A 27,633-nucleotide genomic window follows, 5' to 3' on the forward strand; every position below is an offset into this window, starting at 1 on the left:
TTTGGGAGGCAACTCACTCTTCCTTAGTCATATTTTGAGTGCCTTCCCATGTGAGGGGCTCACTTTCCTACACTATATCTTTTCAGTGCTCTGCTCCGTTCCATAACGTTTTCCATGGCTAATCCTTCAGAAGTCAATGGCCTCTTCCTTCTTGCCAGTCTTCCCTTCGTCTGGGAGCTTTGCTGAACCCTGTTTGCCAGGGGTGATGCTGATGTACTTGAAATGTCAGTGACGTAGCTTCCAGCATCCCAGCAATATGCAAACCACCACAGTATGACAATCTGACAGATGATTGGTAGTCTTACCCCAACCAAATTAACTGATTTTAAAATAAAAGGAGGAAATTTGATTTTTAATATAAAGCTACACTTTTCTATCCACCTCACCTATTTTTATTTAGACCTTGTTTTCTATGATTCTATAAAGCTGGATACAGGGTAATTATATACTCACTTTCTATGCAATGGACTGACTAGAAAATATTATATTTAAAATCTCTCATCATAGCCTAATGCTTTTCATATGAAAACATTAAAAAGTAAGTTATTCATGTCTGACAGAAGTTTCCAGAGCCTGAGGGAGTTTCAAACAATAAGACTTCATGATAAATATATTCTGCAAGTTAGAACTTGATTTTAGGGATTTAGAAATTCAGAATTGTGATTGCCTGACTGTGGCAGATTTCAGGCAATTTGGGTTGAGTTGCTGTAATAGAAAAATACATTCCCATGAACAAAATGATGACAATTAAATCATGCTAGAAGCACTACAAAAATAGATCTGCCCAACTGACCCATCCTCTGCTTTCCTTGGGCCACTGTCTCTGTAGCTTTCCAGCTTATATAATGCATATTTTTCTCTTTTCTGCATAGCTCCAATCATTACCCTAGGGTTTCTCTCTAACCACCTTGAATTCTCATGCTGTCTAAAAAGTTTCAGTGATTGCAAAGTGCTTTTATTGGATCATAGAAGCTTTGGGAATCTAATATCTTCTTGAAGAAAATAATACTTACCTGCTAAGTAAGCAAAACCTTAAAATGGACTGATATTTTTTCTAACTCTCTGGAAACTTTATTATAAACTATAATAATGTCAATACATCTGGGTTTTTTCCATACATTTCTGAAAATTGCACTATAAAATATAAAACCAGCAAGACCTCAGAGACATTATCCCAGCCAGGCAGGACTTCTCCCGTAGCCTCTGATTTCCTTGTAGGCTTCTCTCTCTACAAAAAGTCAGCCTTTCCCCAGGAAAGGGCAGCTGTGAGCCCCCCGAGCACATTTATGGATACATGGAACAGGAAAATGATGGTTAAATCATTAAAACTTGGCGGTGTCAGAATTGTGGATGGAATTGTAAACTAAAAAAATCCCTAGGCCGTATTCCATATCAACTGCTAAATATCCACACACGAAGTTTTGTCAGACTCTGCTTACCAGATGCATTCCTTACCAGGAATTTAGCTCACGCAGCTGTCAACCATACAGTGAGTATCAGCACAACTTTGACCCAGGATGTCACTTATAAATGTACAAGCATTTATCATGGTCAGCACTGTGACTAGGATTGTATTTTATTACAAATACGGTTTCTACTCTCTCTCTCTGCCTTTATCCATTTTTATCTCTATATCCATCTACCCGCAAATTACCAGTCTCTCAAGATAATTACCAAGAAGAAAGATATATATCAAGGTACAGATGAGGGGACTTCAAAAGATTAATGGAAAATGGAATTAAAAGATCCTGGAAATTTTCTACAAAATTTTTGGATGTCTCCTCATATTGAGGGGCCATCAGTGTTTCTCACCTTATACGTCCTCTTTCCCATCTCCTTTAGAGATTGTCAAACATTAAATACTTGTACATCAGTACTCACCGGAGCACTGTTCAAATTAGACAAAAGGTCAAATACAATAGTAATGTCTATTAAAGATGAACAATAAACAAAATGTGACATATACTCATTTGGGAATAATATTTCACCATAAAGAGAAATGAAGTTTTGATGCTTACTACAACATGCATAAACCTTCAAAATATTATACTATGTAAAATAAGTCAATCACACAAGAACAAATACTATCTGATCTTTATTGTATAAAGTAAACAAAATATAGAAACCAAAGATTATTCGTGCTTAATCAGGATAGGGAAAGGAGGAGGTTTTGTTTAGGAGACGTTGAATTTATGTTAATGGTAGTGCAATCATTTGAAAGGGGTAGCGATAATGGTAACACAACAGGAGGGACACAATTCATATCACTGAATTATATAGAGAAATTATTGAATGTTTTGTATATTTTCATTATAAATTTAAAAATTAAATTATGTCCTCCTTTCTTTGCTGTTTATTTCCCTAACTTAGAAGAAGAACATAATTTTAAGTTTAAAATACCAAATTGATGTCAAACCAGATAAAATGCATATGACTCAGAAGTTTATAAAAGGTGAGGAAAACACGCAAACATTCCCTAAAACTTCCATACGACGGTTGCTGTTGAGTTGATTCTGAGTCAGACCATTGTCATCAAGTCGACTCTGATTCATGGTGACCATATAGACCCCATACGACCTGCAGCATTTCCAAGGCTATAGTCGTCATGGAAGCAACCACCATCCCTTTCTCAAGAAGTGCTGGTGTATTTGCATCATGGACACTTTATTCCGCAGCCAAGTGTGTCAGCACGGTTCCTCCAAGGCTTCCCATAAGGCCGGAGTGGTGGTGGGGGTGGAGGAGAGAAAATGCAGCACATTAGTACTCATTTCCTAAATGAATTACCATGTAAGCCATGGATAATATTAAAAAACTCACGTAAGTGAATTGCTACACTTTGGAGTTCTAAGCTTAAGTTCTTGTTTTTGTTTTATGATCAAAGATTTACAGACGACTATTTCAATTATCCTCAATATTGATCTTCATCGCTGGGATGGAGAAGGAACTTTTCAAAGAACCTCGACACGGACCCATTTATAGACAAGCTAAAAAATTCCATTGGTATAACTCTACACTGGAAAAAAAGAGTTGAAATGAAAAAGCAGGATTTCTGAAAACATTCAGTCTTGTTTTAAATTTTATGTTCTACTACATACTGAGTACTTTGAAATAGAGGTAATATCACAGACACGGAACCAAAAGAGAGATCTGAGTGGCCAGTCCCAGTCCTGACTACATGGATAGCTCCCCCTCCCCACAGAAGAATTCATTTCAGAGAACAGCACTGAAGCTACAGCTTAGGGAAAAGGAAATGCCTGATCAGATGGAGCAAATGAAGGGGGAGGAAGAGAGAGTGGACCATATCCTGATCCAACAGGCCTGGAGGACGATATTCCTGCTCAGAGCAGCCAATGCACAGATAATATCATATAGCTGGCCCCACTATGAGACACGACATCCGTCACTGGCCCATAGCCCTACCGGGGACAACACTGGAGACACAGTGTGGAAATTCTGCCCAATCGGACCCCAACAGACTCGAACAGAAAACACTCCTAAAAGTCAAAAAATAGACCTTGAACAATTTACAGGCTTTTCTCTTTTTTTTTTGTCATTGGATTTTGTTGTTGTTTTAATTTTTTCCTTTGTTTTTTTTTTTGGTTTTTTTTTTTTGGTGCACATTATTATCTCTGCTAGTCTATCTAGATAAGATAGGCGGGATAAACAGTCCAGAAGAGAAAACAATGGTACCAATGGTTACAGGGGGACAGGGGAGAGGGAGAGGCAGGGGAAAGGAAGAGGATGTTAATGAACCCAGGGACAAGGGAACAACAAGGGATCTAAAATCAATGGTGAGGAAGGTGTAGGAGGCCTAGAAGGGCTTGATCGAGGGCAATGTCACTGAGGAATTACTGAAACCCAAATGAAGGCTGAGCATGATATGGGACAAGAGGAAAGTAAAAGGGAATAGAGGAAATAACTAGGAGGCAAAGGGGATTTATAGAGGTTTAAATACAGGCATGTACATATGTAAATATATTTTATATGATGATGGGGAAATAGATCTGTGTGCATATATTTATAAGTTTAGTGTTAGGTAGCAGATGGACATTGGGCCTCTACTCAAGTACTCCCTCAATGCAAGAACACTTTGTTCAATTGAACTGGCCTTTAATGATGCTCATCTTCCCGACATGATCACTGAAGACAAAGCGGGAGTATAAGCAAATGTGGTGAAGAAAACTGATGGTGCCCAGTTATCAAAAGATATAGCATCTGGGCTCTTAAAGGGTTGAAGATAAACAAGCAGCCAACTCAGAAGCATCAAAGCCCACATGACAGAAGCACACCAGCCTGTGATCATGAGATATTCATGGGATCAGGTATCAGGCATCAAAGAACAAACAATCATATCATTGTGAATGAGGGGGAGTGTGGGGTGGGGACCCAAAGCCCATCTATAGACAAACTGGACACCCCCTTACAGAAGGGCCATGGGGAGGAGACGAGCCAGTCAGGATGCAGGGAAGCAACAATGAAACATACAACTCTCCTCTAGTGCTTAAATGCTTCCTCCCCCACTCTATCATGATCCTAATTCTAACTTAAAATCCAGCTAGACTAGAGGATGTACACTGGTACAGATAAGAATTGGAAACACAGGGAATCCAGGGAGGTGATCCCTTCAGGACCAGTGGTGAGAATGGCGATACCGGGAGGGTGGATGGAGGGTGGGATAGAAAGGGGGAACTGATTACAAGGATCTACATATAACCTCCTCCCTGGGGGACAGACAACAGAAAAGTTGGTGAAGGGAGACACCGAACAGTGTAAGATATGACAAAATAATAATTTATGAATTATCAAGTGTTCATGAGGGAGGGGGGAGCAGAGAGGAAGGGCAAAAAATAAGGAGCTGATGCCAGGCACTTAAGTGGAGATCAAATGTTTTGAGAATGATGAGGGTAACAAATGTACAAATGTGCATTATCCAATTGCTGTATGTATGGATTGTGATAAGACTTGAATGAGCCCCTAATAAAATGATTTTTTTAAAAGAACTGGAAACACAGGGAATCCAGGACAGATAAGCCCCTCAAGACCAAGAATGAGAGTAGAGATACCAGTAGGGGAAGGGGAAGGGGAAGGTGGGGTAGAAAGGGGAAACTGATTACAAGGATCTATATATAGCCCCCTCCCTTGAGGATGGACAGCAGAAAAGTGGGTAAAGAGAGAGATCAGACAGTGTAAGGAATTAAAAAATAATAATTTATCAATTATCAAGGATTCATGAGGGTGGGGTAGTAGGGAGGGAGGGGGAAAATGAGGAGCTGATACCAAGAGCTCAAGTAGAAAGGAAATATTTTGAGAAAGATGGTGGCAACAAATGTACAAATGTGTTTGACACAATGGATGAATGTGTGGATTGTGCTAAGAGTTAAAAATGCCCCAATAAAATGATTTTTTAAATGAAAGAAAGAAAATAGAACTGTGCTAAAAAATTGAAAAATAAAATAACACCCACACCTTGCTGGAATGGTCTGAAGTAAATAAGATAATGCATGTAAAATAACTAACATTCAATGTATAGCTGTCTACTCCAGTAAAGAATTAATGTCTCAGAAACACAAAGGAGCAGTTCACCCTTACCTACAGGTTCTCTCTGAGTTGGAATCAACTCCATTGCAGTCGGTTTTTCAAAATGTAAGATTCATATGAATCATATAGAAAATACTCTTTCATTCCATACTCAGCTCTATCCTTATGGCATTTAAAAAATATTATTTAATTGGTCCCCAAAACATGTTTATAAAATATGGATACAGTGAAAATACCCATTTAAATCGGAACTGGTTGATGATCGCAGCTCAGGAAGAAATTATTGATACTGCTGTAATGTCCTAGAGCCTCCTCCGATGAGCTCCCAAAGAAGAGGGAGATGACTGCGAGCGCTCAAGGGGTCCCCTCCTGGATCTTCATCAACGAGAGAACATTCATGACCAGGTAGGCACATACTCCTATTTGATGTCCTCCGACTCACTCGTCATGTGTGGGTTTTGCCATTCAGAGTTTTCCACAGCTGATTCTCAAGACCAAAAATGTAAACCATCTCTTGAGGCAATCAGGAAGTATGCTCCCTAAGAATGCCAAACCATAGCTACTCATGGAAAAAAGAAATCACTAATTGTCCATTAATGGTGCTTGATTTTCACTAAAACTTAAATTTGTTTTTAATAGTTAACATGATTCTCAAGTGCAGCATTAAATAGTCTAAATTCCTTGTAAGTCAAACACCCAAAGAAAGAGCGTGCCCTGAATCAGGGGTGAAAAAAGTCATCTTTACCTGACCGTTCATCTTCTCGTTCCTTAGGACTTTTACTAGTTTCCTCTTGATATTAGGTTATGAAATAAAGCCAGCCTTTAGAGCTGTTTGCTTACGCACAGAATCTTATCTTGGTGTGAGAACAATGGAGCAGGGACTTGAAACTAGGAGAGTAAAGATGAGTGAGACCTGAAATCAGCCAAGGTAGGAAAGCAGCTGAGACAATGAATTAGCAAAGTGCCCCACGTCTGACAGGGGTGGGAAAAGAAGCAAAGTCAAATAAATGGCATAGGAAGGTGGATCTAAGAGATGCAGGATTGGACATTAGGAAATCAGAGACAACAAATATGGTCAAAGATTGAACTAAGGCCACAGATGGAGGATAAACTTGAAACAACAAAATCAAGAAGAAGACAGGAAGTGAGAGATTTAAAAGGTCATTTATTCGTGTATTTTTTTTTTAAAACGTATCTGTGGACAGATAGTTTCCTGGACCATAAGCATTTTAGAATGTCTTCCACATTCCAAAAGACAGATTTGGTAAGAGAAATAAGTTAAAAAATATACAATTATGTAACGAAAAGTACAAAAAATAAAGTCAGAGAGGTATTAGTCTGGGTAGACTAGAGAAAACAAATCCATAAAAACTCATATATGTATGAGAGAGTTTTATATAAAGGGTAAGTGTACATTAAGAAAACATCCCAGCCCAGTGCTGTCTAAGCCCATAAGTCCAACATTAGCCCAGGTGTCCCACACCATCTACAAAGTCCACCTCAATCTCACAAAACACACGCAATGACACTGACTATGGGAGGAAGGCCAAAATCAGTGGGCATGCAAGTATCTTGGCACTGGCAGGGGTTTCCACACAGCTGCTCCAGCACCCAGGGCTGCATCGGGGTAGGTTCAGGTGGCTTCTGCTCAGGGGTGTCTCCAGGAAATGAGCCTTGCCAGCTGAAGCGGGGAACTGGCTAAGGCAGCTGCACCCTGGTCTGACCATCAGAGAGCAAGAGGCCTGAGGTAAAGAAAAAAAGGTAAGGCTCACTGAGCCATTTATCTTTCCGCCCTTCAATTAATCCCACGTGTTTATAGGCTAGGTTGGCGCAACAAGCCTTAACTATCTCAGAGGGTAGAAATAAGTAATGGGTACAGAAAGGGTTGCAGTTTTATATAAATCACTAAGGAAGACTTCAATGAGGAGGTAGCATTGGTATTAAAACTTGAAGGAGGTGAGAGAGCTGGCATGCAAACATCTGGCTGAAAAGCATTTCAGCAGGAGCCCATGACTACAGGCCCATGAGGAGAAGGAAATGAGCAGGACAGGCGAAGGTGAGATCACAGGTAGAGGACTCGTGCGTGACTATGTAGGGAATCATAAGATTTTGTCTTTTCCAAAATATAAGATGAAAATTCATTGGAAGTTCTCTAGAGTAGTGTTATGATTTACTTACCATTTTACTAAGAGTGTTCTGGTGGTTGTTTTTTAAAAAGGTGGAAAAAGTGGAAGCAGAGCCATTTATCATCTAGGTAAAGATGCTGGTACCGTGGCAAAATGGCAGCCTGAAATTGGAAATAGACTGGATATATTTTGAAGGAATTGAAAAGGGAATTTACTGAGAAATGTATAGGATGTGAAAGAGTATAATCAATCATGATTCCGAGGTTGTTAGTCTAAACAACTAAACTAATGGAGGTAACATATCAGAGAGTGTAAAAAAATGACAAAAGAAGTGGGTTTGGCCTTTGGAGACCAACCTTGCTGTTTATTCTGACTGGTTTGAACAGTAGAAATAAACTTTAGATTGGGTTAATAAAAAGAAAAAAGAAGAAGAAGAAGAAGTGAGTTTGGGATGGATGGTTGGGAGTTCAGTCCTGGTCATGTCACATTTGAGATGCCAAGCTGAGATGTCAAGTCAGTCTACTGGGATCCAGGTAAGAGAATTACCCCAAAAACATGCTTCATGTTGGTCATAAGAATGACATGCCAGCCACAGTCGTAGCTAAGAATCATTTGGGGACTACATCGTCTGATAAAGACGATTAAAAGCCCACATTTAGCAGAATAGAATGATGTAGAAAAAGTGGGCAATGGGAAGGTCAGGCAGAGTATGTCCACTGAAATATGGCAGCTTGGATTTGAAATCTGGACAAAGAGGAAAAACAGTTATGTAATTAAAACATATACAAGAAAGACTTGTAACACTTGGAAGGGTTAAAGTCACTGAAGGGCAGATAAAGATACGAGGATAGGGGGAGGGGAATTGATGGACAGAGGTGGGAAAATGACATGAATGACTGTGAAAAGTTATTTTTAAAAATATTAAGATAGTATCCATGTAGGACCAAGTTAAGAAAGACAGAATGATCCTAGAAAAGATAAAGAGATACACCTGGTAATGAGACCAGCATTACTGAAGAGAGACCAGAGAGGTGACCATGGGCAACAGGGAAAGGGCTTTGTGTGATGCGAGAGGGGTTCGAGGTAACGAGCGTACATAGAAGCCTTGTGAATAAAAGGCCTCAGGGATCACCGAAGGGTGATAAAGATGCAGAACGGGGAAAACATCCCTGGCCATCCCCAAAGGGAAGGTCCTCTAATTTTCTCTTCCTCCCCAAGAAAATCATAAGAGCAAAAGGTGCCTTCAGAGGTAATAACCCTGGTCTCCATTAGTCATGGTCTCTTTTTGCCTATCTCCCTGTGTGCAGCATAGTGTAATAAGCCAGGCAAACGGCGGGGCCACACTGGGAAGGAATTTCAGAAAGGGACAGCTCACAGCATCAAAGAATCATGCACACACTTAGGTGCATTTGTCCTTGTGCCATAACTCTTGAAATGGTGATTTCAGTCCGGCATTCGGTAAAGACTAGCATGTGGCTAACCTTCTCCGTGGACCCCATCCAGCTGACCCAGCAATTCGCTACTTTCCAGATTCCTGGGAGAAGAAGGGCCCTTCTCTCGCAGTTCTATGGACCTTGCCCTTTGTGATCAGGCTGGAATACGCTATAAACAGGCACAAAGTATCCCGAACAGAAAGCAGTAGTCCATCTCCTGACTATCGTCATTGACAGCTTTATGAGCTGGGACCTCTCTTCTCTCGGAAAATCTCAAGACACTTCTCCGAGAGAAGCCTTGTACCCTCACTGACTCCAGTTGACTTCAGTTCAACTTCGGCACGCCTGCTATTTCTAACCTACCCAGTTTGTATGCATGTGTTACTGCATTTTCGTGAAGTTCCTAATGTTCTGATCATCCTCTTTTTAATTTTTTTTATTGACTCATACAACTCTTATCACAATCCGTACATATACATACATCAATTGTATAAAGCACATCCATACATTCCCTGCCCCAGTCATTCTCAAAGCATTTGCTCTCCACTTAAGCCCTTTGCATCAGGTCCTCTTATTTTTCCCCTCACTCCCCTCTCCCCCCTCCCTCATGTGCCCTTGGTAATTTATACATCGTTATTTTGTCATATCTTGCCCTATCCGGAGTCTCCCCCCCCCCCTTCTCTGCCGTCCCTCTCCCAGGGAAGAGGTCACATGTGGATCCTTGTAATCAGTTCCCCCTTTCCAACCCACTCACCCTCCACTCTCCCAGCATCGTCCCTCACACCCTTGGTCCTGAAGGTGTCATCCACCCTGGATTCCCTGTGTCTCCAGCCCTCATATGTACCAGTGTACAGCCTCTGCCCTATCCAGCACTGCAAGGTAGAATTCGGATCATGGTAGTTGGGGGTAGGAATCATCCAGGATCTGGGGGAAAGCTGTGTTCTTCATCGGTACTACCTCGCACCCTAATTAACCCGTCTCCTCTCCTAAACCCCTCTATGAGGGGATCTCCATTGGCCAACACTTGGGCCTTGGGTTTCCACTCTGCACTTCCTCCTTCATTCAATATGGTATATATATACATATAAACATATATACATATACATACACACACATATATCTTTTTTTTTTTTTGCATGATGCCTTATACCTGGTCCCTTGGCACCTCGTGATCGCACTGGCCGGTGTGCTTCTTCCATGTGGGCTTTTTTGCTTCTGAGCTAGATGGCCGCTTGTTCACTCTCAAGCCTTTAAGACCCCGGACACTATCTCTTTTGATAGCCGGGCACCATCAACTTTCTTCACCACATTTGCTTATGCACCCATTTGTCTTCAGCGATCCTATCATGGAGGTGTGCAGTCAATTATATGATTTTTTGTTTTTTGATGCCTGGTAACTGATCCCTTCGGGACCACTCGATCACACAGTAATTTTTGTTTTTATACAGCTTCTCTCTCACCTTCATAGAGCTACTGGTTCTGCTCTAAATGGATTCATGCTCATTTCATTTGTAGGCATGATGTGTCAATGGCAACTTTACATCCTGGGTCATTCTCTTGTTTTGCTAATTTGTGTAATGTCGACATTTTCACAGAACTAGACCTTGATTTACACACACAGGAAATCACGACCTCCTCCTGTTCTTTTTTGTAACACATTAGTTCCCCAATCTCAGTTCCTAATTTTTCTCTTGAGCTTCTCTATGAGATTTTGTTAGATTTTAATTAGTTCTTGTTTTCATTTTTGTATTTGTTCTTTAAGGATAATTCTGTCCTAATTATAAAAGCAACTACCTCCTCTTCCTTACTGAAAACTGAGAACGTATAGATACATGTAGATTGAGAATATTTTTTCAAAAATCATAAGAAAGCACAGTTTAATTTGATGTAGTCTTTAACTTCTAAGAATCCTATTTTACATATTTGAGATCATACTGTATCTTGCTGATACATCTGACATTATATTATAAAAGTTTCCTAATAACATTAAAACATCTTCCTGAAGATGATTTTAATTATTGAACTATAACATTCAATGATACATAGAAATACCATAAGAAAATAATTCTCTTATATTTTCTCTTCAAAATGACTCCAATGTTTTGAGTGTAAAAAAGCTTGTTCACAGAAATGAAAATACTGGATCAAAGTATACAAATAGATTTAATGTTATTGCTACAAATTAGCTTTATAAAAATGTTTTCTAGATTTTACCTTCTACCAACAGCTTAACGCCTCCTGATAAGCTTTTAGTGGTTCATGCTTAAAGGCTTGCTTTTCTCAGATGGAACGGAATCCTCTAAGCATTTTTGCATCAGTATGTCCTAACGTAGGGTACTTGGATGATGTTGGTACAGGAGATAATTTTAGGTAAAAGATAGATTTTTAAAATTTTAACACATAAGGAAAAGATTAGGAAATTATGACACATTATCTTTGACTTCACAAATGTTATTGCTAAGGTCGAATTTTTTAAAAAAATCAATGTGAAAAATATTAAGAAAGAACAGATGATATTTGGACTTGGACAAAAATAAAATTAATTCTAAAGTAACTCCATTTCAACATCTTTGCTCTTGTCCTGTGCCAGAATTTATGCATCATATTTTCTACAAAATAACTGAAAAGCCAGCATTCTATAATAGCTTTAATTCTGAAACCTAGTTTTAAAATACTTAAATATTAAAGATATAAAAAGAGGAGAAACTGACAAATTTTAAGAATCTTTATGCATTCGCCTTTTATTATTTGCCAAAAGTAAAATAGATCACTGTGGCACCACATTATGTGTACGTGAGGAGTCTAGGGTTCCTCACATTGTGTCATGCTTTGAATTGACAGTCACAAGAATAGAGGATGTTCAAAAATACATTCAAATATATGTACTCTATGATACTTGAGAACCAGCATTTATCTTCTATAATCCAGAACCCGTTCAGGCTCTACTAGCTATGTGCTGATAGGACCTCCAGGTAATACGACAATCTATTACAGCTGCTTAACTGCAATGCCAATGACCTTAAAGATAGTAGTTCTCCAAATATGGTCCTGGGACCACCTGCTTGTGATGCTCTGGTACATCCTGAAGCCTGAGAACCACTGCTTTTAGGAGCAAGGGACTGCACTTCTGAAATTCGAGACTTCCTGACAGATATAAAATTCCTGCAGCCTGGATCATGTAGGAAGGGCAGCTCTGGTAAAATGGGGATGCCCAAGATTCTGAAGCATCTACGCAAGAATCCTCAGATATTAAAACATCATTGACCAGCAATGCCATCGATCATACCAGGAGTCAGACTCCTGTGTGTCAGATAGAAATGTGCTTCATAAAATTTGCAATGGCTGGTTTTTCAGAAGTAGATGACCGGTCCTTTCTATCAAGGTGCCTGTGGGTGAACTTGAGCCATGGGCTTTTTAATGAACATGTTTTCATCACTTGACAAGTAGTTATCAAGCATGCCCTAGGTCTTGGCATTGTTCTAGTGAATAAGGCAGAAATGAACCACTTATTAAGGGATTTTTATTTTCCTACCCAGAAATGCATGAAAACATTGGATGTTAATAGGAAAATAGAATGTTCTTACTTTTTTAAAACATTTTATTAGGGGCTCATACAACTCTTATCACAATCCATGCATATACATACATCAATTATATAAAACATATCTGTACATTCTTTGCCCTAATCATTTTCTTTCTTTTTTTTTTTCTTTTCTTTTTTTACATTTTATTAGGGGCTCATACAACTCTTATCTCAATCCACACATATACATACATCAGTTGTATAAAGCACATCCGTATATTCTTTGCCCTAAGCACTCTCAAAGCACTTGCTCTCCACTTAAGCCCTCTGCATCAGGTCCTCTTTTTTTTCCCCCTCCCTCCTTGCTCCCCCCTCCCTCATGAGCCCTTGATAATCCACAGATTGTTATTTTGTCATATCTTTCCCTATCCGGAGTCTGCCTTCCCCCCCTTCTCTGCCGTCCATTTCCCAGGTAGGAGGTCACATGTGGATCCTTGTAATCAGTTCCCCCTTTCCAACCCACTCACCCTCCACTCTCCCAGCCTCGCCCCCTCACACCCCTGGTTCCTGAAGGTATCATCCACCCTGGATTCCCTGTACCTCCAGATCCCATATGCACCAGTGTACGACCTCTGCCCTATCCAGTCCTGCAAGGTAGAATTTGGATCATGGTAGTTGGGGGGAGGAAGCATCCAGGATCTGGGGGAAAGCTGTGTTCTTCGTTGGTACTACATCGCACCCTGACTGACCCATCTCCTCTCCAAAAGCCCTCTTTGAGGGGCTCTCCAGTGGTCGACACTTGGGCCTCAGGTCTCCACTCTGCACTTCCCCCTTCATTCACTATGGTATATCCACCCAAGGGGAGGGTATTGTTTATATCTCCACAGGGAAAGTGGGACCAGACTTTAACCCAGTGCCGCAAGGTGTGAATGCAATATCCTGGTGTGGAGTAGGGAACCAGTGGAGAGGTCTGGGAGCCTAGCCCCAGCACCAAAAATTAAGTGGATTCCTGCCCCTCCCCCGAAAAGAATGTTCTTATTTTTTTAAAGTTGGATTTTTGAAAATTTCACGAGAAATACATACAAGAGGTTATAAAAAAAACCAAGTGTTTTTTTTCAAAGCTATGTATTCAAATTTTTACAGAACAACTTTATCACCTTCAAAGTACTCTCTTTACATGTAATACATTTGTCAAATCTGTGAGTCCACTCCTGGAGACGTTGTTCAAACTCATCTGTTTGGGTGGTTGACTGCACCTCCCTCGTGTTTTTTTTTTTCTTCACCTCTTCTACGTCGTCAAATCGCTGTCCTTTCATGTCCCTCTTCATTTGAGGAAATAAAAAGGAGTAACACAGAGCTAGGTCAGGTAAGATGTGTGGGGCAAGAGAGTCATGCTGTTTTTGCCAAAAAACAACACATTGAGGGGGCTGCATTAGCAGGTGCATTGTTGTGGTGGCAAAACCAGTCACCCATCTGCCACAAATCAGGCCTTTTTGGTCGCACGCTGTTATGCAATCTTTTCAGAAGCTCTATATAGAAAGCTTGATTAACAGTCTGACCTGGTGGAACAAACTCAAAATGCACTATCCCCTTCACATGGCATCCAGTTTGGGAGGGTGGCAGTGCCCTGCGTACGATCAATTAAGTACAAAGGCAAATATTAGCAGAATTAGCAATACAGCATTTACATTTTACTGCTGCTTGAAAATTCTCTGAGTGTAGAAGCTCCCTCAACAGAGCATACGGGCCTGAGCTACCTTGGGTTGAATGACTAAGTTCTCGTTACTGCTACTTTGCCTGGCTCCATCACTGCGATCAACTTCCCAGGGACTCTGTTCCAAGCAAAAAGGGGATACAAAAAGGGATGCTCTTTGTGGCCGCTTTCCTTTGTGGCCCGAGGCCATAACCAGGGCACTTTAGAGGTGAGTGAATGCCAACTCTCTATGTAATTTTTAAAAAGAGATTCAAATGCCATTTTAGATTACAGGTCGGCTTTCACTCTAGATTTTTCTCTCTTACTTAGGAACCCAGTGCAAACTCTTTGGAGGTTGGAAACTCTTCTAACAGCGGCTCAAAAGACACATGTACCTTCCTGTTCTAAGGGAATGAATCTAATTAGCATGATGTAATCAGGTTCAGCAGAAAGTGCATTATTCCAAAGAGTTCCTCTGCACGCCTCTTGACTAGTGCACTTTGAAAAGAAAAGGGCACGCAACCACCGGCACCTCGAAGCCCAAAGTCAGCGCAAAGGGCCAGTGTACCAGAGACGGCCTCCTACCTGGCAGTCAGGTCAGAGGCAGCCTTGACCCAGGCTGTGTGTCCCGGGTCACATGGTCACAGGACAGGAGCCAACACTGCCTGCCCCAGTGCATCCTGGGGGCCATGTCTGTCTTCAACTAAGGAACAGAGACCCCATTTTGAAAGGTTTTTATAAGGAATCAGGATTCCAAGCACACCAGAAGCAAAAGACTTGGCACCTATAACCAAGCCCATCTCCTTTAAAACTAAGAAACTATTTCTATGTGGAGATTGTTCTGCAATTGTCTCAGCATTCACGTCTGCTGACCCAAGGAGAGTGAAACAAATTTCCACTAAGGAACATTGACTAGCACATCTGTTCCTCTGTCACAGGAAGATCAATATTGTCACGTCCGCATATGTGATAAAGGTTGCTTATTAAGCTATCTTTAGATGAGATGTTCTTTATTACCAACAAAAATTAACTATTTTGTCTAATTTAGTTATCCGCATTTAGTTTATCACTTCAGGTGGATAAAAAATATCAACAACAGTGAAACCATCTGTCTGCCCAAGAGCCACCCTCCATCTTTCCATGAGGAACCTGATGAAGTCAAAAGGCAAAGGCTCCAGAAAGTTATCACACACACACACACACACACACACACACACGTTACCCAGATTTCTGTCTACATTAACTCCTTTGGTGGGTCATGATTGTTTTCCTATGAATAGACCAAGAGTCAATTTTATAGATTTTGATTTCCTGAACAAATAATTATGAAGGACATATCTGTAGTCCAAGGTTGTGCTAGACGCTCGGGCATACAATTTAGAGCATAAACAGACAACATCCTGACTCTGGGAGCTGAAGGTCTGCAGCTGTGGATCTCCAGTTTGAGCCTTCAAAGCCTCACCTGTAGAGTTTATTAGAATGATGATTGCTAGACTCCATCCACAGAGTTTCTGATGCAGGAGGAGCCCTGGCCGCATAGTGTTGGGCTCCTAACCACAAGGCCAGTAGTTCAAAACCACAAACCTCTCTTCAGGAGAAAGATGAGGCTTTCTACTCTGGTAAGAAGTTATGGTCTCAGAATTCCTGCAGAGGCATTTCTAGCCTGTCCTAGAGAGCCACTAGGAATTGTTCTCTAGGCAATGGCGAGAAACTGTTTGTTTGTTTTAAAGTAGTTTGATTGGCATACACTTCACATATACAATTGAATTGTTCAATATTATAAAGAATATCTGTCATCACCACAGTCAATTTCAGAACATTTTCTTCACATACTCATTGTTAGCACCCCATTCTCTCCCATGTTTACCTGCCATGCCCGTAGGGAATGATCAACCAAGTTGCTGTCTTTTTAGATCTAGGGATCATGGATTTCCTACACAGAAAATCATATGAAACAGGCAGGAAGCAAATGAGAGAACAGACCAATGACTAGGCAAAATACAGCAAAACCTCAGTCAAAAATAAAGCAGGACACACTAAAAACTGAGAGCACTTTAGAATGGGTCAAGGAGGAGATAAACGGTGTAGAGTGTTACATTTTACCCTAGCTACGTCTACCATGATTGGAGTCACGGCACTCTGGCTGGTGACCAGGGTATTCCCATCCATGGACCATGTTCAGGGAGCATTCAGTCCATGCAAAAACCCTACAAGTGGATTTTAGGCTTTGGGATCACACTTAATTCTAGCCCCACTCTAAGAACAAGTAGCTCAATGTTCACCAATTAGTTAATGTTCACACTTCATTCTAGCCCCACTCTTGAACAATTAGTTCAAGAGTTCACGGATGATATGGGTGCTATATCAAAGTGATGTGAAGAAAATAAATGGCGCCCGGCTAGCAGATAGAATTGCATCTGAGCCCTTAAAGGCTTTTCTTAAAAAAATAAAATAAAATAATAAAGCAACCATCTAGGTAAGGGGATCGTTTAAGTCCACATGGAAGACACACACCAGCCTGTGTGGTCCTAGGCAGTGAGTTTTTGAAATCCCCAGTACACGGGCTCAGCATTTGTATTTCAAGTTCCCAGGTGGTATTGATAATGTGGGTCTGGCCATCACAACTTGAGAACAGATCTAAAGGACCAATGACAAACCTACCTTGCCTAAGGAAAGGAGTCGGTTCCTATTAAACAATAAAAATCTGGTTTGAGCCAGGGCCTCAGGAAGGTTGCTTTCTAAACATTGCGCTGAAGGAGCAAGGAGCTACCAAGTTTAAGGGGAGGGTGTGGGAGAGCATTCTTAACCCTAGAGACTGCCTGAAGGAGCACAGCTTCCCAGCCAAAGCGAAGTGGCCACTGTGTGTGCATACAGAATGCAGCAATAAATAACCCTTAGATGGAGGCTCCAAAGGGACCAAGTAGGGCTTCACCTGAAATGATAATTACTTGTGTTTCTACCCCAAAAGCAATGGGAAGATTTGATGGAAGGGGTTTTAAGCAGAGAAGTATATATTAGTCTCTAAATGTAGTGTGGAGAATAGATAGAGGATACTCTGAGGAAAATGAGATAACTGCTTAACCTTTTTTTCTTACATAGAAGGAGAATCAAGCTCTTTAGTGGCTCCAAGGATGCCAGGGCTCAAATAAATTCATTAAGACCATGGATAGATTTCTCCCCTCCCCAAGAGAACAAGGGCATCAATTGGAAAGAAGATAGGCATCCTCAATATCACAAAAGCTTGTAGCTGTTGATAGGCAACGGGTGTTATGTTACCACCAGCCTGCGGTAGCTCCAATTATGACCTTTATTGCATGGCACACCTGTGTTTACTTTTCAGCTGACTTAAAAAAATCACTCAGCCTTGTATTAGAAATATGTAAAACGAAAGACTACTTACCAGCGGCTCCCAGGGAGCTGAGGCTGTCTATTCTCATAACAACAGCCATGACTGGTAATAATGTAAATGAGATTCCTGGCACCTTTAGGGCATGGGATCACCCCAATAAAGTGCAAGCAATCCTAACATGGGGATTGGTTAGTTTTGCCATCCTGCTGGACTTACAACGAGCCATCCAGAGACAGAAGGAAGGACCTCCTGCTCATCAATAAAAATGGATCAAGTTCTTGTGCTGGGAACCTCCGCAATCCAGGAGACAGAGAGCTCTTCCACCAGAGATGGCAAGAGACAAGAGACAGCAAGGAGCAGCAGCAGAAGAGGCAGCAAAACCAAGAGGGCAACATGAGACTGAATCGTGGGGAAGGAAGCAGCGTGGCAAGCGCAGCGGAGGCTTGCGAACCGAGGGGCATGCCTCTGGGCACTCAATCATCCAACTCAAGAGAGCTCGGCAACACTTGTCCAAGCAGGGCAGAGGCAAGGGGCTGGGAATCTGAAAGGGACAGAGAGGTGTGCCTGTGGACATGACTGAGGAGAGAGGCTGGCCTAATTGAAGGACTGCATCCTGGGCATTCCTGAACTTGAATCGTAACCTGTCCTTTCCTAATACAACCCATCATTGTGAGTATAAAGGGTTTGTTTTTTTGGTTTTTTGTTTTAGATTTACAGCCTTGAAAAGCCTATATCGATTTGCTGTGAGTCAGAATAGACTCAAGGGCAGTGGATTTGGTTCGGTTTGGTTTAGACTAGAAGCTAAGAAAGACACAGAACCAGATTCTCCTTTAGAGTCACCAGATAGACCACAGATTTCACACTGTAATTTAGTCTAGTGATACGCACATCAGATTTCTGATCTGCAAAACTGGTTTGTTCGGTTTTTTAAAAAGAAAAATGAGTATTTTTGGAATCCTCTACATTATTTTCCAGCAATACGAAACTAAAACATACAACGTAATCCTTGAACAGTTTTTACAGGACACTAGTTTTCAGTGGTGTATGCTTATGCATTGGGCTGTTAACCACAACGTGAGTGAGCCGCTCTGGAGAGCCAGAGGCTCTCCATTCTCATGAACAGTTGCAGTCTCAGACGCTCACTGGGGCAGTTCCACCTGGTCCTACAGGGTCTCCATGAGTCAGAATCAGCCTGATGGCAGTGAGCTTGGATTATTGGATTACTTAAACAATATTCAAGAAGAAAGAAAATGTTTTGAAACTGATGGTGGCAGCAATTGTACAATTATGCTTGATCTAATTGAATTATGGATTGTTATCATATCTGTAAGCTCTTCCAATAAAACGATTAATATAATAATATTATTCAGAGAGAAGAGGAGCAGGCACGTTGATTGGCTGTGTATATGGTATCATTTTAGCTCTAATTGGAATGATCAGCTGCTTCAACCAGCAGCCTGCCAGTCGAGAAAATTCTCTTCCTCTAAAAGGATAATATCATTGCTTACACTTCGCATTCTAAAATCTGAAAGAATGGTTCTCAGAGGGTGATCTTTGAACTGAATGAGAAGCATGTCAGAACACGTCAGAACTCAGCACACTCGGGTTTCATGCCAGAACTACTGAATATGAGGAAGTCTCAGGGTGCAGCCCTCAACACGCAGCAAGAAGTCCTTCAGGTAATTCTACTGTGCACTCACGTTTAAAAATCACAGATAGCAAGTGCTGCGCTTCAAAACCTCCCGGGAACGAATACATTGTAATAACACACAATATCAGGGCACCCAATAAACAAGGAAGCTCAGGCATACTGGTGCTTCCTTACTAATCTGTAGTGAAAAATTTCACTTTTTTTCCCACATCTGTAACATCAACAAAAAACTCCCAAAATTTCTATTTCCAAACAGGATCACATCCACAGGAGCAAGGACCAGGAATTCAACAAATATTGAATGGTGGATGGAACACCATTCAATCCGTATCACTGATACTTATCCTCTGGAGAAAAAAAGCCTCTTTTAAAAATACTCTCATCTAAATCATATCCTTGCTTTCTTCACAAGCACCATCATTGGAGAGGAAAAAGAAGTTTGTTGTGCATTTTTCCTCTCTTTATTTTCCTACATGTCTATCTAGAGATAATCTTTTGAGCTATTAAGATTTCTATCATAGAGGGGGAAACTTTCATAGTTAAGAAAAATATTGCAGGTAAATTTCCTTATATCTGCAGAATAATTGTCACTTCAAGGTTCATTTAACATTGTAAAATTAATATTACTCTTTTTTTCTAATCTAAGTCCAATGAGGCACTGAGTTAAGTAGTACCTCTATTGTTTACAGCAGTGGTTCTCAACCTTCCTCATGCCATGACCCTTTCATACAGGTCCTCATGTTGTGATGACCCCCAACCATAACATTATTTTCATTTCTATTTCATAACTGTAGTTTTGCTACTGTAATGAATCAGGTAACCCCTGTGAAAGGGTCGTTTGACCACCACAGGGTTCACGACCCACAGGCTGAGAACCACTGCTTTGGGGTCTAACCAGTCCTCCAATATCATCAGTTTAGAGCCAGATTTGAGAAATTAAATGGCCTAGAAAATATGAAAGTTACAAAATGACCAAAATGTGTTGCTGCGGTGGTGGCTGGGTGCCATCAAGCAGGTTCAGATCCATAGCCATCTTAAGAACAACAAAATGAAGACCTCACCTTGCTCATCCTTCCAGCTGTTGCCGACCATTGCTGGAGCCACCGTGCCAGTCCATTTCATGGAGAGGCTGCCTCTTTGCCGCTGAACTCCTACTTCTCCAAGCGGTGTATCCTTCTGCAAGGTCTGGCCCATCCTGATAACTTGCGCAGATCAGTACTGTCCATCCTTGTTCGTATGCTATTTCCCAAAATGAGGGGACGTTTTGGTTTCGTGACTGTGTTCGATAGTCATCACCTGGCCTTGTTCTGACTGATGATGGTTTCTTTTTGCAGATGTAATTGATCCGATGCTTGTGTAGTCCATCTGGTATGATCCAAATGTCTAGCTGCTATTTACATTATTGGGAAATTTTTTTCTTTGAAAAACCTAGCAAACCTTTATCATGTGATCTCCACAGGCATTTCTATCACTATGGACATATTTTTCAGATACTGAAGTTGCTTGGTCTCTAATTTTTCATCCCAATCATCACTAATTATCAGTACACCCTGGGTGCATGCTTGATCAATTTCAGACTATAGATAGGGATTAAAAATCTTTTAGGTTTTTGCATCTTCAGCGCTAGTGGCTGGTGTATAAATGTGAGGAATCAACAGATTAAGTTGTCTTCTGTGTGAGCATATGGATGTTATCCACCACTGATACAGCCATACACCAGGATACATCATGAAAGGCTCCATTTTCTTTGTGGTGACCATGATGCTACTCCACTGCATGGTGTCACTCCTGGCAGAGTAGACCTCATGGTCTGTTCAAGTTAAAGTAGCCGATACCATTCTCTCAGTGTACTCATGCCTGGAAGATTGATCGTCACATGTTTTATTTCTCTTTGACAACTTCCAATTTTCCTATATCCATCTTAGCACATTCCTCACCCCCTCTACTAATAGGTGTTTTCAGTATCTTCTCACTTTCAGGCATGTCCTACCAGCAAGTGAAGGTCCCATAAGTTTTACTCCCTCCGGGTCAGTAAGAGCAACTCTATTTGGAGGAAACAGCTTCTCCCTAGTTGTATTTTGAGTACCTTTCAACCTGAGAGAATTATCTTTCAGCACTATCCCACTGGTATTCCTAAGTTTCTTTTCATTGACTAATTTTTTAAAAATCATTTTATTAGGGACACATACAACTGTTATCACTATCCATACATGCATCAATTGTGTAAAGCACATTTGTACATTCATTGTCCTCATCATTCTCAAACATTTGCTCTCCACTTAAGCCCCTGGCATCAGCTCTTCAATTTCCCCCTCCCTCCTCGCTCCCCGCTCCCTCATGAACCCTTGATAATTTATAAATTATTATTTTGCATTGACCAATTTTTTTAAAGAAATAGATCATCATGTTCTCCTTCCTGTCTTAATCTAGAAACTCCACTGAAGCCTGTCCCTTGTCGGTGGCCTGGCTAGTATTTGAAATCCTAGTGGCATAGCCCCCACCCAGCATTATAACAACACCCAGCTACTATGGGTGACAAACTGACAGACAAGTGGTCCTAGGAAATATGACCACAAGCAATGGGATAGTGGTAATAGACTAGAAAGTAAAAATATGTGGTCATGTTGGCTTATTAATTAAATCCTTGTGGGTTGTATGAAAGTCCAAGGTTCTCTTTTATGGTTAGTTCATAGCACTGGACCCAGAATTGGGTTCTAAAGATAGATTTACTTGAAAGGGTGGAGAAAAAATATAGGCATCCCCTCCCAATAGCATCAGCTGTGCCCCAAGCAGGCCCTGATTCTCTAGCACAGTAGCTTGCCGTCCACCTTTTCTCTTCACAAAGGGCAGTCTCTCGTGGACATGGGTTCCTCCGGAGAATTCTGAAATCAGAACAGTTAAACAATATTCAAAGCTCCCTGACAACTTAGGGTTTGCTTTCTCTTTTACCCACCCCCTTTAAAGATAACTCTCTCCTCCCCCACTTCTCCATTTTCAAATGTAGGAAACCAATCCCTTCATTTGCAATGGAAATGTTGATAACCTACTTTCCTGGCTAAGAAAAGTCTGTAGGCAAAGGTTGAAAAGTGTTCCACCCCCCCCCCCCCCCCCCCCGCATAGTTTTAACTGAGTTAGGTTGTCTAGATAGGAGAGGCTGGCGATTTTCATTCCAGGATCCAAGTTCATAGTTGTTAGGAACCGAGTGTGGTAAAAGAATTCTCCTATTCCTTGCTGACATCTGGAATGTGGAATGTTGGTTTGTCCTGAGTTACACTTCTAAAATGTCCTTATTTGTCCTTTGCTACTTTTCTCAATGCATATACCCTGCTGTTATCTTTCCAGACACAAGAATTCAGGTTTTATTATTTTTGAATTTGTAAAATTATGAAAAATTATTAGGAACATATTACGCAATCATGTTGTTGTTGTTGTTGGATGCTGCCCAGGTGGTTTCAAACCATTGTGAAAATGCTTGGAACATGATGATGGCAACATAGGCACAGATGTGGCTGATCTCATTGAAGTCAGAGTGGCTTGTTGTGAGAGTGGTCAGAGTCCCCAATAAAGTATTTTTTTAATTATTATGTTAGAGCCCATTGTTGCAGCCGCTGTCCAGTCCATCTCATTGAGGGTCTGCTTCTTTGTCCATGGACCCTTCACACCCATATCGAGTTCAGAAAATATACAAAATCGCAACATAGATGACTAACCACTTGTAACCTTACTTCTTGGGAAATAACTAATTTATGCCATCCTTACACATTCAAGTCACTGTTATTTTACAAAATCAGCACACGCCTAAAGCATTTCAGTTTAGACTTTTAAATGTAACGTGTAAAACTGCTAAATGAACTCAATGCTTAAATTCAGCAAATCTGAACCAAAATCTGTGAAAAAGAAACTAGCTCCATGCAAGAGCAAGCTACCTTTTTTTTAATATCGCCTAGTTTTCGATTTCCTTGCAAAGACTGTTCAATACTTAGGCTCTTGCATGTGGCAGTGCACCCAGAGCCCTGTTCCGGTCGTCACTGTCAAGGTGGCGTTCCCTGGTGGCCTGATCTGCACCCTACGTGTTCTGCAGGAGGTCTCCAAGCATGAGCAGTAACAGTCTCAGAAAGCATCGCTTTGGCCAAACATTCCTTTGCCAACATCTTTGGCTTGTGTTTCCCCTGAAGGTCATTGTGTGTCGCGTGGCAGGCGCTAGAGTCGATGTTGGGTACGGTTTCAACAATTGCCCTGCTTTGTTCTCGGTGAGCTCTAATTGCAAGAATCACTCAATAGTTTAGTGAGCCAGCGTTCCGATATCCCTTTAATGCTGTAGATCATTATAAGAACAATAGAGCTCACTCACCCACTGGCATCGAGTTGTTCTGACTCACAGTAACCCCATGTAAGGTTACTTATGGCAACGGAGAGCTTCAACTTTCTCCTGTGGATGGGCTGGTGGTTTCAAACAACCGGCCCTGGAATTACCAGTCTAGTGCATATCTGACAGTGCCACCCAGGCACCTTAAGACAATGGGACACTCTTATATCATCTAATATGGACAGGCATGCTATCTGTAAGTGTCCGTTTAAAATTGCTTTTTTCTGGACAGCTAAGTTGACTGATAAGATGAAGGAACTAATTTCCTACTAAATTCATTCTTCACAGCAGATATCAGAATGTGGATAACTCTCATCCGCTGTGCTAATGGAATTCACCTCAGAAAATGAAAAGTGCATCTAAGTGTTTCATGATGAACTCCGCCTCCTCTATTAGAGTCTGTAAGCAAACTGGGGCTTCAAGGGGCAGAAGCCGAATCTCCTCAGCACCTCTTCCCCATACCTGGCACCCCATGTTGATGTTCTCTGGCTGGCACTCTGCCCCTCTCTTGAGGCCTGTAAGAAGAATCCTGGCATCCAGCAGTCACTGTCAGGATCCGCCCCTTACCTTGCCACAGGCACCGTTTCTATGTTGCAGAAGCTTCTGTTACTAAACCTCGTTTCTTTAGAAGTTCCAATCATGTGAGAGTTCGTCATTTCTCGGTTTAGTAGAAACCTCATTGTCTTCTGGTAATGTGGGATGTGACCTAGGATTTCATATTCTGGGGAAGAGGGAATCAAACAAGTGTTTTCCTTAGAAAAATCACTTTGATATGAGCACACAATAAGCACAAGTAAACAGTGTTGATTCCTTGAGCATTTTTGTGGTTTCTTGACATCAGTTATTTTAAACTAAGAACGGATGTAGAACTCATTTCTTTGTTGAAGCAATCAGGTCTAGCCTGGATGGGGAGAGATTCACTGATTTTTTTTCTTTTTTCCCATATGTCACAAATATGTCACCAAGATACCATTGGCAGGCACAGTGTGTAGATTAGCCTAGGGGAGGTCCACATGGCAGGTGGCATTATCAGGTAAATATTGGATTGCTAGTTCAAACCTACCAACCACTCCTTGGAAGAAAGTTGAAGCTGTCCGCTCCCATAAAGATTTACAGAATTTAGAACCCTGGCGGCCAGTGGTTCTTATCCTTCCTATTGTCACAACCCTTAAATACAGTTCCCATGTGGTGGTGACCCTCCAACGATAAAATTATTTTCCGTGCTACTTCATCACTGTAATTTTGTTACTGTTATGAATCGGGCGACCCTTGTGAAAGGGTCGTTCAACCCCCAAAGGGGTCATGACCCACAAGTTGAGAACTGCTGCTATGTAGGTTCAACTGTGAGTCAGAATCAACCTATGGCAGCAGGTTTGATTTGGGTTTATTGGATTCCTTGGTGGGTTACGCATTGACTGCTAACCACAGATCAGGGGTTCAAAGCCACCAGCTAACTGCCCTGGTAACAATTTATAGCCTAGAAAACCCTATATAGAATCAAAATGACTTGGATTCAAATCAACTCGATAGCAGTTGGTTTGGTTAGGGATGGGATTCCCTAAATCATATACACTTTATCCTTAGACCTCTTAGAGTATTTAGACTCTCTGCATATGTAGAAGACTTTTCACCTTTCCATGGGTCATCAGCCTGACTTCGGTACCTCTAGTCAGAAAGTGTTGCAAACTCTTGCTGCTCAGCTCTTGCCTTGTTCTGCAATCTAGCCACCAGACTGTCCCTCATATCCTTTGTACATCATGTATTTCTCTTGCTCAGAACTACAGTGATTGTTCATTGCCTGTAAAATTCAATCTATGGTTCTTAAAATGTCTCAGAAGGCTCTTTGCCTTTCCTCATTTGACTTGCTGTTGTTGTTAGTAACTGTCAGAGATGCTGATTCATAGTGGTCATGTCCTACACCATCTTCATGATCATTGGTTGCCCTTAAATCCAGGGTTGTAACCAGTGTGTCTTCCAAGCCTTATCCTGGACAATGGCCTGTTTGGATTCACAAGGTTGTCACTGGCCGATTAGTCTGCTTTTGTCTGGGAGCGCGGCTGCATCTTGCCCACCATGGATAAGATGACCCTGCTGAAGTTGAAATCCCGTGACAGACCTTCCAGCATCAGAGCCACATGCAGGCCACAGTACACCTGACAGAGAGGCGCTGTATCTTGGACATGATGTTCTTTGTGTTTCGTCACAACAGCAGAATTAGCTGCCCGCACTTGTTAAATCTTCTTTTGCCAAATCAACTCTTCACACCTTCTTCTCTTGTTTAATTTCTACCTTTGAAGGCTCATTGGAAGATCCTTAGTGGCATGGTGGGATACACATGGGGTGCACTGCTAATCTCAAGGTCAACTCTTTAAAACCACCAGTCACACCTCTGGAGAAAGCTAGGGGTTTCTACGCCCGCAATAAGTTCCCATCTCAGAAACCCACAGGGGCCGTTCTGCTGTCCTGTAAGCTTGCCAGGAATCAGAATCAACTAGGGCAGTGTACGTTTATAGGATTCATTATAGTAACGTGTTCCTTGACACTTTCATTAATGCCCAGACTGGCTGAGGTTCCTTGACTGTACTCACTCAGCCAAGGGCTCTTGTGAACACCTGCTCCCTGTGCAGACCTGCTAGACGACGTGATTCGAATCAGTCAGCTGAACCAGGCGAGTTAGAGCCACGGCACTCAGTTTCTTGTCAAATCAACCACAAAAGTTGTCATTTGTGCTTTGTAATGGTATCCACCTAAATACCTGGGAAATATAAAGACATTTAAAAAATCATTTTATTGGGGGTTCATACAACTTTTATCACAATCCATGCATACATCCATCGTGTCAAGCACATTTGTACATTTATTGGCCTCATCCTTCTCAAAATATTTGCTTTCTACTTGAGCCCTTGGTATGAGCTCCTCATTTTTCCCCTCCCTCCCTGCCACCACTCCCTCATGAACCCTTGATAAGTTATAAATTATTATTACTTTGTCATATTTTACACTCTCCAATGTCTCCCTTTGTCCACTTTTCTGTTGTCCATCCCCCAGGGAGGAGGTTATATGTAGATCCTTGTAATCAGTTCCCCCTTTCTACCCCAGCTTCCCTCCACCCTCCCGGTATCACCACTCTCACCACTGGTCCTGAGGGGTTCATCTGTCCTGGATTCCCTGTGTTTCCAGTGCCTATCTGTACCAATGTACATCCTCTGGTCTAGCCAGATTTTTAGGGTAGAATTAGGATCATGATAGTGGGGTGGGGGTGGGGCAGGGGTGGAGGCATTTAAGAACTAGAGGAAATTTGTATGTTTCATTTTTGCTACACTGCACCCTGACTGTCTCGTCTCCTCCCCTAGACCATTCTGTAAGAGGATGTCCAGTTGCCTGCAGATAGGCTTTGAGTCCCCATTCTACACTCCCCCTTGTTCAAAATGATATGATTGTTGTAATTTGATTCCTGATTCCTGATCCCTTCAACACCTCATGATCACACAGGCTGGTGTGCTTCTTCCATGTGGGCTTTGTTGCTTCTGAGATAGGTGGCCGCTTGTTTTCCGTCAAGCCTTTAAGATCCCAGATGCTATATCTTTTGATAGCCGGGCACCATCAGCTTTCTTCATTGCATTTGCTTATGCACCTGCTTTGTCTTCAGCAATCCTGTGGAGAAGGTGAGCATCATTGAATGCCAGTTTAATAGAACAAAGTGTTCTTGCATTGAAGGAGTACTTGAGTGGAGGCCTGATGAAAGGAAATTTCATGTTTTCACTCCATCGCTCATTATAATAACTGCCAGTACACAACTTTTGGTGCCTGAAAATGTTGCATTGCACTTTCTATATCTTTACTTTGCCATGTTAAAACAAACTACAAAACTGAACTCACTGCTATCGACTCATAGTGACCCTATAGGACAGGATAGAGCTGCCCATTTGAATTTCCAAGACTGTAATTCTTTAT

General features: G+C 41.5%; 1 protein-coding gene across 1 annotated transcript in view; it reads left to right on the plus strand.

Annotated features, from left to right (window-relative positions):
* Positions 1-2,794: 2,794 nt before the first annotated feature.
* RASSF6 (Ras association domain family member 6) overlaps positions 2,795-27,633 on the plus strand; it is a 53,435-nt gene continuing 28,596 nt past the window's right edge. Inside the window, exons 1-2 of the mRNA XM_075543558.1 lie at positions 2,795-2,817; positions 5,845-5,943. Coding sequence (XP_075399673.1) covers positions 2,795-2,817; positions 5,845-5,943 — 122 coding nt within the window. The remainder of the gene's footprint in view (positions 2,818-5,844; positions 5,944-27,633) is intronic.

The sequence above is a fragment of the Tenrec ecaudatus genome, chromosome 3 (assembly GCF_050624435.1).
Source record: "Tenrec ecaudatus isolate mTenEca1 chromosome 3, mTenEca1.hap1, whole genome shotgun sequence".
NCBI lineage: Eukaryota > Metazoa > Chordata > Mammalia > Afrosoricida > Tenrecidae > Tenrec > Tenrec ecaudatus.